The sequence below is a fragment of the Chlorocebus sabaeus genome, chromosome 3 (assembly GCF_047675955.1).
Source record: "Chlorocebus sabaeus isolate Y175 chromosome 3, mChlSab1.0.hap1, whole genome shotgun sequence".
Taxonomy (NCBI): Eukaryota; Metazoa; Chordata; class Mammalia; order Primates; family Cercopithecidae; genus Chlorocebus; species Chlorocebus sabaeus.
In genome coordinates this window covers 344,496-364,847 of record NC_132906.1, presented here as the reverse complement: position 1 = coordinate 364,847, position 20,352 = coordinate 344,496, and the positions used below count along the sequence as shown (strand labels likewise).

The 20,352-nt window shown below is 39.5% G+C and overlaps 1 protein-coding gene across 6 annotated transcripts in view; it reads right to left on the bottom strand.

Moving 5' to 3' along the window:
• Positions 1-839: 839 nt before the first annotated feature.
• Positions 840-20,352, bottom strand: part of XPO4 (exportin 4) — a 108,729-nt gene continuing 89,216 nt past the window's right edge. For 4 of the 6 annotated variants that reach the window (XM_008021637.3, XM_037986937.2, XM_073012674.1 and 1 more), the window contains 9 exons: positions 19,777-19,946; positions 18,801-18,975; positions 16,079-16,372; positions 15,246-15,426; positions 11,981-12,099; positions 10,357-10,487; positions 9,399-9,516; positions 8,886-8,978; positions 840-5,607 (listed from right to left, as the gene is read on the bottom strand). In XM_008021637.3, the coding sequence (XP_008019828.1) occupies positions 5,410-5,607; positions 8,886-8,978; positions 9,399-9,516; positions 10,357-10,487; positions 11,981-12,099; positions 15,246-15,426; positions 16,079-16,372; positions 18,801-18,975; positions 19,777-19,946 (1,479 nt within the window). In that variant the 3' untranslated portion in view covers positions 840-5,409. Of the gene's footprint in view, positions 5,608-8,885; positions 8,979-9,398; positions 9,517-10,356; positions 10,488-10,507; positions 11,776-11,980; positions 12,100-15,245; positions 15,427-16,078; positions 16,373-18,800; positions 18,976-19,776; positions 19,947-20,352 lie in introns of those variants that run through there. The other 2 variants (XR_012091694.1, XM_008021641.3) reach the window with 2 other exon arrangements.

Here is a 20,352-nt window from a genome sequence, read left to right as displayed (position 1 = left end):
TTGGAGGGGAATAAATCTCAATATAACCTAAATAACAACATTACAAATCAAAGAATATTCAAAGCAAATCCAGGTTAAAAATGAACATTTTAAAAATGCATTTTCTTTAAAAATAACTTTTCACTTCATATGTTTACAAGATTTAACACTAGGCAAAGGGTGGATCTGTCTAGCACACAATAAGATGGTAATTCACCACTTTCCCTGAAAGGCCAAAAAGAATGACTCAAACTGCTAAAAGTATTTACTAAATATGCACCAAAGATAATCACTTAACTGTGAAATTGTTTTTAAGGCTGTGGGCTGAGATAAATATTATAAAATATAGATAAAATTGTTATATTTCTAATACTGGATATTCTGTGAGTACCAGGGGTTCTCCCAGAAGGTAATGCAAATCTTGATTTTTATTTTTACAGACGTCTTCATTTTTTTTAAGTTTAAAATTATTTTAGGACTGTGTAATGTCCCCAGTGTCAATCTTCCTATAATGATAAAGAAACTAGCACCATTTCAATGAGTTTCATAAAAGAGTCTAGCTAAATATCCATGAACAAATCACACATGGTCAAAACAAAAATGTAATAAAAATATTTAGTGACAAGACACATTTTAACTCCCATTTATGAATTTTAAAAATACAAATAAAATTTTATCAACCTGATATTCAGCCTATGACTGGCTCAATACATAGCCTTAATTTATTTCCTAAAACCGCACTGCAGCATCTTCTGAAAAACTAAATGCAACTTTATACCTTCATTAGTTATGTTAATAGAGGTAAATATTTAACCAGTACACTCATCCCTGGGTCTTTAAAAAAAACTGAAAAGTCTTAGTGTAAGTTTAAAATTTTAATATTTATAAATTTAAAAAATTTTACACGTGCTGAGTGGTAGCAGTGCTAACATTTTTGTGACCATTAAACCACAAACTCACTGCATAGAGCTTCTTTCTTTGTACAGAGAATCAAATCACAATACCAACATTTGCAATCTGTAATAATTTTATGTGGTAAAAGACACCACACCAGGAAGCCTGGGCTCAGAAAACACTTGAGGTCAGATCCCCAGTAGGTACATAGTGCAGATGCAGTATGTAATTTCAGGAAAATTAGCTACTAGTATGTATCTGACAGTTCCTAATAGCTAAGAGGCCTAAGAATGCAGACTGGGGGGAAGAAAACAAAACCAAAACCAAAATTAAAAAAAAAAAAACAAAAAACCACCTCTCCAATTGCTGGGAGGGCCTGGGAACAGGGGAAGATCCAACCGCAGCGGGAGAGGAGGGTAACGATGTGAGCTTCACGCGGGTAATGGGCAAGCCACACCACCCAACTCTGAGGAGGGAACTGCCACAGCCGACCTCAGCATTCCGGTCTTTACTAAGACTTCCCCACAGAGCACTACAGCAGGAAACCGATTCTTCATTCATTCCCTTAAAACAGAATGAATGCCCATTATGAAACTTCTATTTTTATTGAACCAAACATATTCTTTGGTTAACTATGTCATGGGTTCCCACTGTAACCAACCAAGCATACTTCACATATTTTATATCTAAATGAAAATATGCTTAAAATTCAGCCGGAACCATGGCACTTCACATCAATCTGAGCCCAGCAATATGCCTAATTTGGACATTTTAATTTTAGAAAACCAATTTTTAAAAATTCTTAAATGCAGTGTTTTCAGAACATAGTTACCAAGTCGGAGAATAACCACTTACATTTAAAAAACAGTTTAACACATTATAATATCCTCAAATCAACAATGTTGTTTTGTGGGAAAGCTTACAGAAAAGTATAATGTCAAACCTCATAGCCAAATCAGTTCCTTATTCTCTGGTTTTAAAAAATACAAACAAACCTTAAGAAGTCCTGAGGTTCCTTCTGACTTAAAAGGTTAATGTTTTATTCAGGAACCAATAATAACTCCTCATCAAAGACAGCTAACTCAGTAAGGTCTACTGACAACCACCTCTAACAACAGAGGTGGCACACAGATGAAAACTGTAACAGAGAAAAATATTATTTCAGGGTTCAGAGTGATGCTGTTTATTAGGAGACTCAGACTTGTAATCCTTGAACCTGACAGCTAGTTCCCTTCAATACTTGAGGGGTTCATAGAAGTATTAACAGAAATGGGAAACATGGTGACATTACAACTATAAAGACTTGACATTTTTGGTAAAAGAGAAAGTTCAAAGACAGTTAAGGGGAGTGTTAAATAATGCTGACTGGGGGGAAATTGTACAGATACTTGCTTTTCAAATGAAAATCGTGGACAAGTAGTAGTAACCATCTCATCTGAACAGAGTAATGTAAATAATTAGATACACAGTTTGCAATGAAATAAGACTAAATTCTTAAAATTAGTTTGAAAAAAACCTGCAGTTTGTTTACATTAAATGTCACACTTTACACCAGACAAAAACTCAATGCAGTGATGTTCACATGCGACTGTCTTCTAACAGAGGTGGCCAGCCTGTAAGACCCGAATAACGGTGTTGGAAAGGACACTGTCAAATACTGTCAGGTAGTTTTGCTACTGAGGCAGCCACCCATCCAGCACAAGCACCATAAAAGCAAACCAATCCTTTTAACAAAACAAGAACACAGTTACAGGTGCTACTACAGTAACAGACTGTGAAAGTACAAAGTTTTTCGTGATTATGCCTTGGGAAATAAATGGGTCAAGGAAAATGAGAAACAAAGGATGTATGGAAAACTAGAGGTTAAAGGATACTATACGAACAACAGAAATTTTATAAAACAAAAATCTAAAAATGAAATACTTGACAGTATCCCTTTGACATATATAAAAGAGGGCACAAATAATGTTTTTGTTTTAAAAAATGTTTTAACAACAATCAGTTTTAACAGAAAAAAATCAACTGACTAGAATTAAGCCAGTGCTCTTGAGACCCACTGGGCCAAGAGCATTAAAACAAAACAAGACAGGAGAAGTTAATAAACACGCTAAAGACAAAACTGGACAAAATAAAACAAAGTGAACACGCATCCAATCAGGCAAACACGCACACAACCACCCTGAAAAGATCTAGCTGTTGCAACTCAGTGGCATCCCCATCACCTAAAAAAATGGTAGTGGCTTCTCCTCACCCCAGTGTGCCAACATTTAACATTCTGGTGATCTCGTAAGTATTATTTGGTCCAATCTGAGGAAGGTCTTTTTAAACTAAAACTAGTCTAATGAAATTAGACCTCAGGAATATGGAGGTGAGATTTTCTATTTTCAGTATTGTAATAGGATCTGGGCAAATTCTGCAAATATGTTGCCATCTAGATAAAAGTTGTTAAATATAGACGCCTTTTTACTTACCAAGGCATTCCTTTCCCACTCATCTTTATTTTTAATAACTTGATTACAGTTTTGTCATGGCGCGTGGACCTGTCCAGTCAATTGTGTGTTTCAGTGCCCTTTGGTAAAAAGACTGTACTTAGCACGCACAGATACACATAATTCACGGCAGCTGAGAAAGCCGGAGGGCGCTGGGACACACCACCAAGAACAATGCAGAACAGATTACTGCTGCATGTCACTTCAGGTTTTTTAAGGGGAAAAAAAAACACCAAAAAAAATGCATCGAAGTATTTTTTAATATACAGAAACGTGTACTTCAGGATGACTAGTATTAGTTTCCTTCCTAGCAGTCTTTTCAAGATGTTTCTGCTTCCCCTTAATTGTGACTCAATGGTGATCAAATTGAGAGAAATGTAAGTTATGGCCCAAGGCCCTGCATTCACATCTACCTAACATCACATGCACAGGTTGGATGTAATTTAGATGCTCCAGTTTTGTTAACTGTTAATAACACAGAATTATACAAAGTTTTGCACAGTATCACATGTAATGACATATATGCTATATGCAATCAGGTAGAAAAACTGTATTTGCAGAATGGTGTAGCAGATAGGTGTCAGGAACATGGTGGAAGCAGAGTTTCATGGGTGCACCTGTGCCAGAGTCCTCTACCTGTCACTGTGCTGTGAAAGTATTGCAATGAGTGGAGTTTCATATGCCTGCTGTGTATAAATTAGCTTTTATTTCCACAATGTACGCTGGCACACTGAATTAGGGGAGCATGGCAGCTGTATAAAAATCCTGATTAAAAGATCAAACTAGAGGATCTAAAGTGAATTTTTAATCTCTGAAATTAAATTCACTGGCTCCCGTGACTGGAGAAGAATTATTGCCCCTAATGCCCCAACGTGCAATAGTCTGTGTGAATCAGTAATTCACATCCTTTAAAATAATTATTGCTTAAGCAAACCATTTAGAATAGATAACGGGCTATGTGGCTGGATAGAAACACACTCAAAAAGTTAGACTAGACGGGAACAAGCCTTTCATTTCACTGATAAACCTACATAAATACACGATCGAAAGGGGCAACAGGTTCATAGCAGCTAACACCCTAAACCAACTCTGAAGCATCAAGATGTGGTTTCTTACTAAAACAAATCAGCTGTTTTTGTACTTTCCTCTTAAAATTAAGGCAATGAAATGGCTACAGTTCCTAAGGTTATTTTTATAGAACAAAAATATACATGTATTTTCCTCAAGTTCAGGCATCAGAGTATGATTAGTGACTTGTATTACACAAAACCTGCAACGCTGGATTGATGTGAGAGAAACAGAGAGAAAAGAGAGAGAGAGAGAGAGACAGAAAGCAAGAAAAGCAAGCAAGCAAGAAAGCAAGCTAAGAAAAAGCCAACAAACCCCTGGTGACATCTCCCCTTCCTGCTGAATTATAAACCCAATCATCAAAGGGAGGAAAAGCTAGAAAGCGTAAAACCTCTGAAGAGTTTTCAATGTCTCTTTCATTGATTCAAAACTTTTGGGGTGACGGAAAGGAGAAGCTTATTAACATGAAGACTCCTGGGCCCAACCACCAGACATTAAGACTCTGAAGGTCTACAGATGGCGCTGGGCCTAAGAATCTACCTTTTCACCAGCTCCTCAAGTGATGCAGGTGATCTATGGAGATTCTGAGAACACTGCCTAGCATATATCCATTTCATATTTAATGACAAAAATTCTAAACTTTGGCTAGCCACCTATGTTAAAAGGAAGAAAGGCACTGCATATGTATTTCGTGGTGCCCATATCTGTTTGCACATATATGGAATTTCATTTTGAAAATTTTAAATCATCATTCAAAATCTAAAAGACGTATGTATGACAGATTGTGGCTAACACTTAACAGCAGAAGCTGATGCCAAGTTGACCTCTCCTGTTTCACTGTATTACATACATATCAAAGTTTCAGGCTCTCCAAAATCCAAAATGGCCAAATGAACTGAGGAATAGGACAAGACTCAAGTCAACTTTCAGCAATTCAGTGCACTTTGCAGAAAGGATCTAAAGCATGAAGTTACGTCGTTTATTTTACACAAAGGAGACCACCGACATTTGCCATAAATTCTTCTAAACTCTTTAAGAAGGCCATCTTCTGCTTCCGGTCCAGCGTGGGAGGAGTGCTGCTTGCAGTGAGCTTGTTGAAGGCATCTGCTAATCTCTGGTAAATAACTGGGTCTTGCTGACTTGACAGTAATGTTTCGACCAGTTCAGAATATTCAGCCTATTGAAGAGACAAAGGAAACACAAGTATCCTCCTTAGAATATCATACAAGTAGATCATATCAGCTACTGGACTGTGGGGTTCCAAAAGGTGGGGGCACATTTTAAGAGTTAACATGTAGAGGAATTCAGCATTTTAGTACTACTGTTTGAAAACCTTCTACATGAATTAATTCTCTATCATTTACAACAATGCTTTGAGACAGGTACTGTTTCTATTCCTATTCCAGAGGTGAAAGTTTCGATACTCAGTGAGGTGAAGTGATATGGCCCAGATCAAGCAAGAGTCCAGGCAATGTAGCCCCAAGACCCATGTGATAAATAACTTTGTTGTGCTGCCTCTTCAAAGCACATTATTCCTATTTATTTTGCATTTTACACATAATCTAAGTCTGCAATAGTTCCCCAGAGGTTAATAGAGATGTATTGTACACCCAGTTCTGAGGACAGCAGTGTGCACAAAGACAGGACAGGCAGGAGCCTTTTGGGAGGAGGGGGCGGAGAAATATATTCCAGCGCCTTCTCCAAGTGGAGCAGGGCACTCTGAAAGCTCAGCAGCTCTTAGAGAAAAGGCAGGAAAGGGACTTTAGTAAATATAGGAATATGGGAAATTTTCTATTTTTAATACTCTATTATAAAGGCTTATAAAGGAAAGTGAAAGAAGGTTTAGGCTGAAGGGAAATTCAACCAGGACAGAGGTAAGCTCTCAAAAAAAGCTGGCCTGGAGGCTGGGCGCGGTGGCTCACGCCTGTAATCCCAGCACTTTGGGGGACCCAGGTGGGCAGATCACGAGGTCAGGAGATAGAGACCATCCTGGCTAACACGGTGAAACCCCGTCTCTACTAAAAATACAAAAAAATGAGCCAGGCATGGTGGCGGGCGCCTGTAGTCCCAGCTACTCGGGAGGCTGAGGCAGGAGAATGGCGGGAACCCGGGAGGCGGAGCTCGCGATGAGTGGACATTGCACCACTGCACTCCAGCCTGGGCGACAAAGTGAGACTCTGTCTCAAAAAAAAAAAAAAAAAAAAAGCTGGTCTGGCCAGACGTAGTGGCTCAGGCCTTTACTGCTAGCACTTTGGGAGGCTGAGGAGGGAGGACTGTTTGAGCCCAGGAATTTGAGACCAGCCAGGGCAACACAGTGAGATCCTACCTCTAAAAAACATCTAAAACTTAGGCAGTTGTGGTGGTGCACAGCTATAGTCCCAGCTACCTGGGAGGCTGAGGTGGGAGGATCGCTTGAGCCCAGGAGGTTGAGGCTGCAGTGAGCCATGACTGCTCCACTGCACTCCAGCCTGGGCAACAGAGTGAGATCCTGTCTCACTGCAACCTCTGCTTCCTCGGTTCAAGTGATCGTCCCACCTCATCCTCCCAAGAGTCTGGGACTACAGGCTTGCACCACCATGCCTGGCTCATTTTTGTAATTTTAGTAGAGACGGGGTTCTGCAATGTTAAGCAGGTTGGTCTCAAGCTCCCGGCCTCAATCGATCCACACACCTTGGTCTCCCAAAGTGCAAAAATTACAGGCATGAGCCACTGCGCCTGGCATGCTGTAATTTTTCACTGGCTTCTTGGGCTATCATGATAGACCAAAATGGAGAAACCAAACGTTAATTACATTTGGAAAAGAAGGGTAAGGTGCAGCATCCCAATGCCCAACCACGGAGCCAGAGCGGCGCCGACTGCCCTATCCCTAGGACAGTCCTGTTCACAGGCGACCAAGTGTAATCTCCTGTCATTTCCCTACTCACAAGAAATGGTAGAGGTGGCAAGGAGTGGGGCTCACACCTGTAATCCTAGGCACTTTGGGAGGCCGAGGCGGGTGGATTATCTCTTAAGTTCAGGAGTTCTATACAAGCCTGGGCAACATGGTGAAACTCCGTCTCTACAAAACATAAGCCAGGTGTGGTGGTGCACACCTGTAGTCCCAGCTACTTGGGGAGCTGAGGCAGGAGGATCGCTTGAGGCCAGGAGGCCAAGGCTGGAGTGAGCAGTAATTGTACCAGCGCCCTTCAGCCTGGGTAATAAAGTGTCTCAAAAAAAAAAAAAGCGAGATAGTAGAGCCTCTGGGGCCAGGCAGCAGGTTTCATACTGGCCACTCCTAAAACCTGCTCTTTTCTACAGTGTGCAAATATGTTAAAATGGAAGGGGAGGGGAGGGGAGGGGAGGGACAGAGGGTGGAAGGGGGGGGGAGGAAAGGAGGGAGGGAGGGAGGGAGAAAGAAAGGGAAGGGAGGGAGGGAGGGAGGGAGGGAGGAAGGAAGGAAAGAAAAGAAAAAGAAAGAGATAAAAGAAGAGGGAGAGAAAGAAAAAAGAAAAAAAGAAAAGAAGGAGGGAGAGAGGATCAGAATGCAATGGTTTAAATATATGCAGACAAGAAGACTACCTTGCTAGTAAGCAACAAGTATATCAAATGACAGAGAAAGGGCACAGATCGGAGAGGGGGTACCCCCTGCAGGAAGTGGCAGCCTACGGCAGAGAGCAAGAAATAAAGCCCCAGAGCACCTTCAGCTTGGGGCACAGATGTTACAGGAAATCTAGAGAAAGGAGGTCTTTAAAATAGTGTGGAAGACCTCCTCTAAACCTTTTTAAAGATGGAAATAAAATGCCATAGCTTCTTGGCCATGCTGGGAGGTATATATATACACACATATATGTATGTATATATATATATGTGTGTGTATATATATGCATGGGAGAGGAAAATGGGAAACTGAGGCAGCAAAATATTCAATATGGTCCTTTTCATAAATTTCACACGCACTTCTTCTATCAGAAGCGGGGAGACAGGGAAGCTAGCCTAACTCTTCTATTAACCCCATTATCAGTGATGCTTCAGAGTCTTTAAAAGATCAACAAAACGAAATAATATACTGTTTTCTACAATATGCAATAAAATACTGTCTTCCATACTGTCTGAAGGCAGACTCTTCCTTGTCTGCCATCTTGTTTCTCTTACAAAACCATGAGTTCTTCACACACCCATTATGTATTTGTCATTCCTAGCACAGGCTTTGGGGCACTGACCATTACAAAAGATGGTTCATAATGGTGGAGGACAAAAAATAAATGCTTTGAACTGTCAAACAGCTGTCAGATAAACACAAACTGACATGGGAAAGCTAATAAAGAAGCTAAGAAATGTTGCCTCACTGAAACGGAACTGAGGCACTGAGTCACAGATCCTATAAGAAAGGGGGGATTAATGACCCACCATCTATCTCAACAATTTCTTTGCAAAACAGAATGAGAAGAGTCCCCTGAAAAGAGGCATGTCCAGTACCTGGTGCAAACACACCAACGTGTAGAAAGCTTCGCCAGCCGCAGTAGTCATCTCTGTGTTGTGCTTTTGCAAAACCAGCATATCAAAAACCAGCTGAAATTACATTAAGACTTCTAAATAAAAACATAGGATGATCATATATCCTCCAGTCCCTCCCCAGTCCAAAAAACAAAAAGAGAGGGTTAGTTGTTATTCTATTTATTAAATCAATCTGAAATTTTCCTTAATGTTTTAAAAAAAAAAAAAAAGATATTGCAACTTGCTGTGGTAGCTGAATAATCAACAATATCAAATTCCCTCAATATTTACCATATCAATCTTCAAGAACACAAAAAATAGTGGATGAGAACGTGTCCATGAAGAGTTGATCTCCAGGAAATAACAGTGAACAGGAAGTCATGGTTTCCTCGCCCCCGCAAGAATGGAAGCATTTCCTCATTTGAATGCAGAATTCTGTGTACCGACCATACTTTTGAAAGTAGATGATTTTCTGACCTACCACAGACATCTTACCTTCAGAAAGTGCCGTGTTGCTAGAAAAAGTGGTGAGTCTGTTTCTTGTGCTTTTGCACACTGTTCAGCTAACGGTGTCAGGGCCTCCAGGCAGAGCTGGCAAACCTCCGAACTCATTCTGATCATGAAGGTCAAAGAACAAACTCGATTGGATATATTCGATTTATAAAAGATAAAAAAAATTATAGCTAGTGTTAAACGGATGAGTGTTTCTAGAAATGAATACAGATACACAAGCAGACTCCTGGGCAATATCTTCACTGAGTTATACAAGGAAAGATTGCCAGTGTTCTTCAGATCGCCTGTAAGGGTTCTGGGTTTGAGCCTTGTTTCAGTTTATGATACATACAATTTATTAAAAAGTCATATTATTCTCTACAATCACAGCTACGACCAGAGACCCCGCTCAACCCTGATGAAGGGGTAACTCTGGAACCAGGACCGAATGCCTCAGAGATCTGTGAAAGGACAGGACGAGGCAAACTAACGAAAGAAACAGAGCAGTTACAGACGTGACAGGTTTTTGGGTTTTTTTTCTTTTTTTTTTGAGACAGAGTTTCACTCTTGTTGCCCAGGCTGGAGTGCAATCGCGCAATCTCGGCTCACTGCAACCCCACCTCCCAGGTTCAAGCGATTCTCCTGCCTCAGCCTCCCGAGTGGCTGGGACTACAGGCACACACCACCACGCCCAGTTAATTTTTTGTATTTTTGTAGAGATGGGGTTTCACCATGTTGGCCAGGCTGGTCTCAAACTCCTGACCTCAGGTGATCCACCCACCTTGGCCTCCCAAAGTGCTGGAATTACAGGTGTGAGACACCGCGCCTGGCCCAGGGTTTTTTAAGAAATAAAATTGAACCACAAAAGAAAAACAAAAAATGTAAACTTAAAACACTTTTCTTTAAAGGAAGACCTTTTTCCCCAAGTGACAAGTAACAATGATGTTCATTTAAAGGATATGATGTCATTCCTAATTCTAGGGAGTACATCAGACTTTTAAACAGATCCTCAGGAAGCTGTGGTATTTTTTCAGGAAAAATCTCACAAATAAATGTGATTAGTTTGTAGTATTGATTACAAAGGGTTGGAAACTGAAAAAGAAATATTAAATTATTTGGACGCTCATTAGTATCCAATTTTTATTTTCATCAATGCAATAAAGTAACTGACAAGCTTCTAAATATAATGATTTCTTTAAAACATGTACGAGATATAGAAAACATGAAGACCAAACTAAATGTAAAAACAGGTACAAATAAAGGGCATATTTTAGTAACTACTATGAAACAAAGTAATAGACAGTCTAAACAATGATCTTCTAGATAGTTAATAAAAGCTAAGGTCAATTTCAGATACTCTATGTTTACCCTGAAAAAGTAAACAAGGCAGCCAGATTTAAAATTATTAAACAACTTGGGAGTAAAACCTTTTTGTAAATGTATTTCCATTCAAGCATGTTGAAAAAATTCAAGAAGGTTAATACAAATTGTAAAGACTATGCACAGAGCAGAGTATTCGGTCTTCATGCTTCCAAAAACATTCTTCCAGTTGTACTATCCTAGAGAACTGAGGTAAAAGTAGGTAATATGGTTTAACCACACTTAAGAAAAATACACACTTAAATGTTTACTGGCTTGTTTAAACAAACCCTACATGCAAATCAATATGAAAAGTTGACTAAACTTCCTCATCCTGCTGGCTGGCTGCCGCGTGAACACCATGATCATCAGCGTTGTTTCCAATAGTCAGAGACGTTCTCAAGGAGGGAAGCACACGGTTCGACCCTGCTGTGCTGGCAGTCTGACAGGACCCATTCTTCTCATACGTACTCACCTTCTGGACACTTCTCAGCCTCTGCTCTCTTACTTCCTCCTACTCTCCTTCCTTATCTCGTGTGTGTGTGCACGCACCCAGGCACATACACAAAGTCCTCCTTTCCTTTCCACCCATGTCCTCATCCCCACCCTTATCCTGCTATGAGAACTCATGACAAGAGACCTCCCTCTAGGGTACTTATGGATGGTAGAAAAATGGTGCCCCACCACCACCACACCCTCAATATTAACTGGCAAAACCAAGGCATAACGTAGTCAGAACGTGCAAAAACTTTAAAACAGCATCAGTCTTGGATGCTTACCATCCCATTTTTACATGGTGCCCCTTGGAAAATGCCTTCCTTTGCTCAATCCTTTAACCTGAGAATGATGTTCAGAAAGTATCAGAGGAAAACACTGAAACTTTTAACTTACTTTATTCCCTTAGTGACAAATTATGAGGTAATCAAAACTGCTAACAGAATGTCGTTTCTAAAAGGACAGGCTTCTTTCTGTAGCACTCCCTGACAAAACGAGTCACTAATGTGTGGGTGCCTGCAGGACTCTGGGGCAGAAACAGAGACTGAGTAAGGGCCCATGTTACTGAGAAGCACGCACAAGTAACCATTAATGAAAATGCAAAAACTGCATCTTCATGTGCATTTAATAGATACAACTGCTTAATTAAATCACAGACATATTCTTGTCTAAAGTATCTTTGAACTTCAATTACATATAGTTGTATGTTGACACTCAATTTCATTAATTACCTTCAAGAGATCCTGTGACATCAAGGGCAGAATTAGGTTCACTCCGTACAACACAACATCCGCTGCTGACACAGATCTGTTTGCTGCTTGACCTGGCTCATGTCCTCTAAACACTTCATCTATTAAAATAAAAGGATGCAGGCTTATGGTGGTAACATCGATAAATCTTCCAAGTGTGTATTCTACCTTTATGAAAATAAACTCACCCCTGGAGGCTAAATAAATCAATGAGTGAATAATAGAGAATCTGATCTCGTCCTGCCCAGTCTCTGGCGAGCTGATGCAGGGAACAGCACACCCAGGGGTGAAAAAAAGGATCTGAGACCCCAGCCCTGTGTCATCCTTTTGAGTTTTATTAGGGGATATGAGTACTTGATATGGAAGTATTGGGGAGGTTAAGAGCAAAGGACAGTCTAGAAATAAAACTAATGCTTAATCAATGTTTTGAAATATAACATCTACTGGCATAGTAGCCATAATATGAGTTAAACAATTTCTATAGAAATATCCATTTCATTTCAAGTATGTATAATATTTCTAAGCTTAAAAGGAATGCGGGAAATATAGAAATTAAAATGTTACATAAAAAAGAAAGTAATTTAAAAAAGGACAACCAATAAGACAAAGGTTATCATTCTTAATACATATGACTTATATCTAAATTAATGAGAATACTAAGACTTAAACAGATAAATTAACATCTCTAAACAAACATTTATCAAAGTCTTGACTCTAAAGGAAAACAGTCTATTCCAACTATTAATCAAGCAATATAAATGTTAAAAAGATACTACTTCTGATTCATTACATTAAAAATAATTTGTAAAAATGATAACATTTCATTGCTGGTAAGGATAAAATGTGGTTAACCTCAAAAGCAATATATTAAGACCATTTTGAGCATTCTATCTATTAAGGATATAATCAGAAATTCAGACAGCCTTGCCCACAGAAATGATCAGTGCATCACCATTTTATAAGTGCAAAAAGGTAAATATTCCAGATGTCCAATATTAGGAAACAGGTTAAATTCCAAAATGTGGAATGCCACATAACCATTAAAAATATCATCACAGATTCTAATGAGAAGGGAAAGGTTAACACTACATTAAACAAAACGACAGAATATAAAATTGAATTTAGTTCACAGCTTGCCAGGAGTAAAAGCAAAACAAAAGCAAGCTTGTATTTAGAGCATGATCACAAAGAAAACTGAACAAAAATAACCAAAAAAGAAATTCCTAAAATGGAATGTACAGTTGACTCTGGATGGTGTCCAAAGTAAGCATGATTTTTCTGTCTCTATATTTACAATTTTTTTCTATTAAGGGCATATTTCTTATAACAACAACAACAAAAAGATCAAATGAGGGGTATGTGTCTACTTAAAATCCACTTGTGAAGCCTAATGCTGAACTTCTCCCCTGGAATCTGAAAATAAGACAAATCTGGTAGTATGTCAGAAACAACTAGCAAATGTAGTCAAAATATAGATTTCTAGAGTTAGTAGGTCTGAAATGGGGCCTGAGTGGGGGCACAGAATAAGAATCCAAGAAAATGATTATACTATGTCTAGAAATGAAAAATTTGAAACAATGAGCTGATTTATGATACACACGGTAATCATGACAGTAAATCATCTAAACATATACATGTTTTATCTCTGGGTCTTAACATTTAGTTACAGATTCCTCTGGGTACAAGGTTCTTAGCCTGGGGTCCTGACACACCTGGAAAATTTATAGAAGGTTTCCAAGAGTCCATGAACCAACTAATACTGTATTAGTAAGAGGTTAAGAATGCTGGGCACAGTGGCTCACACCTGTAATCCCAGCACTTTATGAAGCTGAGGTGGGAGAATCATTTGAGCCTGAGGTTGAGGCTGCAAAGAGCTATGATCACGGCACTACACTCTAGCCTGGATGACAGAGGGAGACCCTGCCTCTCAAACAACAGCAAGGAAAAAAAGAAAAAGTTAAGAACTCCTGGTTTAGGCAGAAATGACCTGAAGAAAGTTAGAAAACTTGGGTGAGAGGAAAAAACAGACCAGAAAGAATTCACTGAGGAAAAGTGAATTTGTAGAGTGCTTTTCAGACTATCTCACCTTGGAACCCCTAGTTAACTGCAAAAATAAATAAATAAATAAATAAACAGTAAACCTTCTACACTGTGCAGCTGATGGTACCTAGCTCAGGGCAGATACTGGAAAAACCATGGCCCAAGAATAAAAAAAAGAAAAAAACAAAAAAAACAACCATGGGCCAGTGAATAAGGAATATGAAAAAAAAAAAAAGGAAACAGAACAATCTCAAGGATTGGGATAAAAAAGTGGGTATTATAGCACCCAACTTAGAATCTTACAAGGAAGGAGCCAAAAATATCCACCACCCTACATGTCTGCACAACATGTAACAGGAGAGGCCAGATATGACTCATTTTTCTCTTATGAAACAGGATCCATTTTGTTTGAAGGCAAGGTGGGCAGTGGGATAGGAGGGGAGTGAACTCTACAGCACTGAAAACTACACAAATATATGAGGTTTAAATTACTGATCCGGGTCTTGCCTGTAACAGCAACTATCTTTTACCTACTGATTGTGAGACACAATGCTAGGCACCAAAGACACTTGACAGCTGATCCTTCAAACACGCTGAAAGGTATTTATTATGATACCCATTTGACCAGCTAGTAGAGGCACAGGCAGGCGAATCCACTCCCCCATCATACTGTAGGTGAGACACTAAGCTAGGTCTTCAAAGTGTGGGCTGTGAACTCCAGAGAGCAGTGCTTCCCATCCCAACAGGGCTTTCCAAGCCACACTCCGGAAAGTGCTAGGGTTTGCCGGGGTGGCCACCTTGGGGGACGTGGGAAGAGACTGGCATCTGGAGTCACAGGCTGGGATCTGAATCCCAGTCCTGGTTAAGTATCTGTGGCCAAGTGACTTAAGCTCTCTGTGCCTCTGTTTCCTCATCTATAAAGTGAGAGTAACACAGGACTGACTCCACACCATTGTGAAAGGTAAGAATAGTGCTTGGCATTTAGTAAGATCTGAATGAATGAGAGATACTATTTCCGTTATTCTCACAAGAGGAAAGTCAAGCAAGAGGGCCGCTGGCCCCACCCTCGCTTCGACCACAGAGATCTCCTTTCCTTTATTCCACAAATCGAACGTCCTCATGAGATGTCTCTTACAGAAAACAATTCTTTGCTTTAATAAAAAGGAGGGTAACAACAAAGTTTAAAAACCATCACATTACATTTTACCTGTATCACTGAAATCTATGAATTCTTTGGACAGCAGGTTAGTAAGAAGCTCCATAATGAGAAGCAGGTCTTGGTATTGCTCTTCTTCCGCTGTAACATCTATTCTTTGCCGCCCTAAATTATTCTTGGAATATACTTGCAACAAAGTAAGGCAGGCTTCATATAAGTTCATAGCTTTGGACTGCAAAAAAAAAAAAAAATGCACAAATTATGCTACTTGGTAGAATCTATTTGAGAAACAAACACTGATATTAAACAAACACTGATATTTAATAAACATATTAAACACTGATATTCATATAAGTTCATAGCTTTGGACTGCAAAAAAAAAAATGCACAAATTATGCTACTTGGTAAAATCTATTTGAGAAACAAACACTGATATTAAAGAAATTTAAAAGTATATAAATTAACTCTGAATTCCAAGAGTAGCAATAATTCTTGCTTTAAACTACATTAAAACAATAATTTCTAAAGCATATATTAATATATTATTTTTAAAATTTTACCCCTTTTCTAACAAAATTTTAGGACAAAAATTTATATTCAGGTGCAGCAAACCACCATGGCACACATATACCTATGTAACAAATCTGAACGTTCTGCACATGTATCCTGTTTCTTTTTAGAAGATATAAAAAAAAGAATTTATATTCACTCAACATGACTTTCTCTGAATTATAAGTTCTTTTTAAAAATCTTTTTGAAAATCTTTTGGAGGAATAAAAATATTATTTAAGATAATACTAATCAAATTTGAAGTAAAGATCTATTATTTTATTACAGCTTTAAAGAGTTTTAATCCTGAAGGGATAAAATTAGAAAGTGCTTACCTCTCCAAGATAGCATATCTGTTTATGTGCAACTTCAACAAAAACTTCTATAATGAGATTGACAGTCTCTGGGGTATTCTTGTAAACTTCCATCAACCCAATGCAATTGGTAAGGAAGTCCATTAAAAAATTAAACAGGATTGCTACGTTGTCAATCTGGGTGGCCTCAGCAATGCCACACAGGGCCTCCAGTGTGGCAGTGATTTCCTGCTTGACTTCCTCTTGCTGACACATCTGCTGGAAGTTTTCTTGGTTTATTACTCTTAAGAATCGCTGCTGAAGTGGCTGAAGAACCTATAAAAATAAACCAGGAATTTTCTTAAAGCTCAGTTCACATGCTTTATTTCCTCTGCTTGGATAAATACTCACTTTCCAAAACATTTCTAATTGTTGGAGGCAGGACAAGCACATAAAGAATATCTAAACCAGACTTTACATTCCCCATTTTGAGGGTCATCCTAACTTCCGGCTCATGTAAAGACAGAACACCCAAAGCATGGGACCTAACTTTCTCCCTGCCACTCAAAGAATTCTGCCATTTCCCTCCATCTCCTTCCAAGTAATTAGCCAAAAAGGAAAAAACAAAGATAAACTTTATTACAAAACCAGACAGCAAGCCACATTTGGCCTATGGGCTGCAGCCTGCCAACCTCTACAGAGTGAAGCCCAACACAAAGCTCTCGCCTGTTTTTCTTCCTTTTTCCTTTACCTAATTCCTCTTGGCACAGAACGTAAACTTCAGATCATCAGTCCTGCCCTGTATGTAAGAGTACTCATATTCAAGAGGACAGCATCTTAATTCGACTTAAAGCTGTCCGTATGATAATACGATTGTTTAAAATAAAAATACTTAGTCAGTCTTGTTTCCCCTGGATTTGAAGTCACAAACAACTGCCTAATTCCATTACTGTGCCCCTTCTCAAACCCTAAGGGCCCTCTAGACACAAGCACTGCAGGCTGGCGACCTACACACACACTGGCAACTCTTGGTCCTTGATTTAAAGCCTATTAAACAATGCGCCCGGCCAGGCGCGGTGGCTCCAGCCTGTGGTCCCAGCACTTTGGGAGGCCGAGACGGGCGGATCATGAGGTCAGGAGTTCGAGACCATCCTGGCTAACACGGTGAAACCCCGTTTCTACTAGAAAATACAAAAAACTAGCCGGGCGAGGTGGCGGGCGCCTGTAGTCCCAGCTACTCAGGAGGCTGATGCAGGAGAACGGCGTGAACCCGGGAGGCAGAGCCTGCAGTGAGCTGAGATCCGGCCACTGCACTCCAGCCTAGGCGACAGAGCAAGACTCCATCTCAAAAAAAAAAAAAAAAAAAAAAAAAATTAATGTGCCCATGGTTGTTATGGGTCAAACTGTGTCCCTCAAAAACTCATATGTGTAAATCCAAACCCCAGGACATGAACTTATTTGATAATAGAGTTGGCCGGACATGGTGGCTCATGCCTGTAATCCCAACGTTTTGGAAGGCTGAGGTGGGCGGATCACCTGAGGTCAGGAGACCAGCCTGGCCAACATGGCAAAACCGCATCTCTACTAAAAATACAAAAATTGGCCGGGCGTGGTGGTGTGCACCTGTAATCCCACCTACTCGGGAGGCTGAGACAGGAGAATCGCTTGACCCAGGAGGTAGAGGTTGCAGTGGGCCGAGATCACACCACTGCACTCCAGCCTGAGTGACAGAGCAAGACTCCATCTCAAAAAAAAAGAAGAAGAAAATAGGGTTGCCGTAGATGTAATTGTTTCAAATGAGATCATACCAGAACAGGGTGGACCCCTAATTCAACATAACTGGTACAGAAAGGGGAAGTGTGGATGCACACACGGCGGGAGCACGTGAAGATGAAGGCAGGCATCAGGGTGATGCATTTACAAATCAAGGAATGCCAAAGACTCCAAGCAAGCTACCAGAGGCTACAGTTTTTCCCATAGAGCCTTCAGAAAGAACAAATCCCGCAGACACCTTATAGCTTGGACTTCCAGCCTCCAGAAGCAGGAGAAAACAAATTTCTATTGCGGTATTTTGTTACAGCAGCCCTAGGAAATGACTATCATGGTTAATCTGCATCTTATTCGAGACAAGAGAATGTTTCCCTGATCCCTAATGACGATTTAATAAGCCAGTCCATGCTCTCAACTGAGCTGGGGAAAATGTGCCCAAAATGCAGAACACTTGATGATATTCAATGTCATCACACACAGGCAGGTACAGACAAATTATAAGATAGTATTTGTAAAATAAGAAGCTTCAACCCATTCATTAGGAGAAAAAAGTATCAGAAAAGCTATGACTGGGCCGGGCACAGTGGCTGCTCACACCTGTAGTCCCAGCACTTTGGGAGGCCAAGGCAGGCAGATTGCTTGAGGCCAGGAGTTTGAGACCAGCCTGGCCAACATGGCAAAATCCCGTTTCTACTAAAAATACAAAAATTAGCTGGGTATGGTGGCATGAGTCTGTAGTCCCAGTCACTTGGGAGGCTGAGGCAGGAGAATTGCTTGAACCCGGGAGGTAGAGGCTGCAATGAGCCGAGATTGCACCACTGCATGCCACCCTGGACAACAGAGTAAGACCCTGTCTCAAAAATAAAAAAAAAAAAAGAAAGAAAAGCTATGACTGATATGTTTATGTCTCCAGAGACTCTTTTACGGCAATGCATAGATAAAGGAACTACAGAGTTACACAAAAGGGTGCAATCAAAATAGAAGGCACTGTTACCTCTGTCCAATACTGCTGTTTGGTTTCCGTGTCCATATGTGCAAAACCTCCTAAGACTAGAGCCTTCATCAATGTCCTCTGCACAGGACTTGACAAGAAATTAAGAGGTGGGCTTCGGCTTGCAAACTGCTTAGCTAAGTTCCACCAGTTCTCACACTGAATTACTAAGTTTGCCCTACAGGTAGAAATAACAAAACATAAGATGTATTACTATATATACACATACACACAAAGAAAACAAAAATAAAAAATAGCTAGATTTAATTACTTTTAAAGCAAAGCACAGTAAACAGGATAGACTTTGAAGTCACACAGGCTTACATTCAAATGCCACTAGTTGTTTGGCGATGTAAAATTTAACCTCTATCAATAATCACTTCTCTATAATCTGCAAAATAGGAATAACAACAGTCTCACGCGGCTGAGACTGATATAATGATTAAACGAGATACTACCTATGACGTGCTTAGAAGAGTACATAGTAAATTATAAGAATTCAATAAACCAGCCAATGACAATGGTAATAATAACAATGATATTCCTATACAGTAAGAACAACGAAAACATTTCTAGAATTGTTGTAGAAAGCACTAAAAATTTTACTTTCCAACATTAAATTTTAAATATCAGTATTTAATATTTAAAATGGGGATAAGATGTCTAAAAATTCAAAAGACCACATTCAACATAAAAGTGTCCACAACACTATAAATTACTAATGTGTTACTCATAGGGCTTTGATGCCAAATCCTGAAGGAGTCAATGTAATGCTCAATTATAAGAAGGGAAAGCTCTATTTGCATTTGTAATAACAGTGTGATTTAGTTTTTTAAATGCACTATTCCAAAAATGAAGGATCTAGCTAGAATCAGGACCGTGTAACCATTTGCCTGTTCAAAGAACTACACCAGGAAGGGAAAAAGTGTTTCTCACCGACACACATATACACACAGTCAGCCTCCAACAATGAGCTAACCTTTCTCTTCTTTCCACCAAAGTGACAAGGAGCTGCACAGTGTCATTTGCAAGGTCCTGCTCACTACTCCAGACCGAGAGGTTACTGATGACTTTTTGTAAGAGGTAGCCAATTATCCACTGAGAACCCTCTGTATCTGCTCCAAACGCTGTACTGAATGGCAGACTTATCTTAAGAGAGGAAACAAATTTTTTAAGGTAAGCAAGAAAGATCAACTCAAGGAAAAAAAAAAAAACAAAAAAACAAAAATCAAACTGAAATCAGTATCTAATCTGAAGCAGTGCTTACTTCACATCAACTTTACAAGCAGGTACTCATTTTCACAGGTCAAAAAAAAAGACATCCTCAATCCACTCACATTTTCCAGTGTGATTTTCCCGTCAACTTCTGTTATTCCCATAGTATTAAAAAAGTAACATAATATTACACCAAATAAAAAAAAAACATAATCTATTCCCAAATAATAATCTTTATCTTCAATAGTGGTTAAAATAAACTAAATCAAGTGATGTGCTCTAAAACACAATTAAAAGAGCATTCCAGTCACGTAATTCTCTTCAACATAGAAAATGTTGA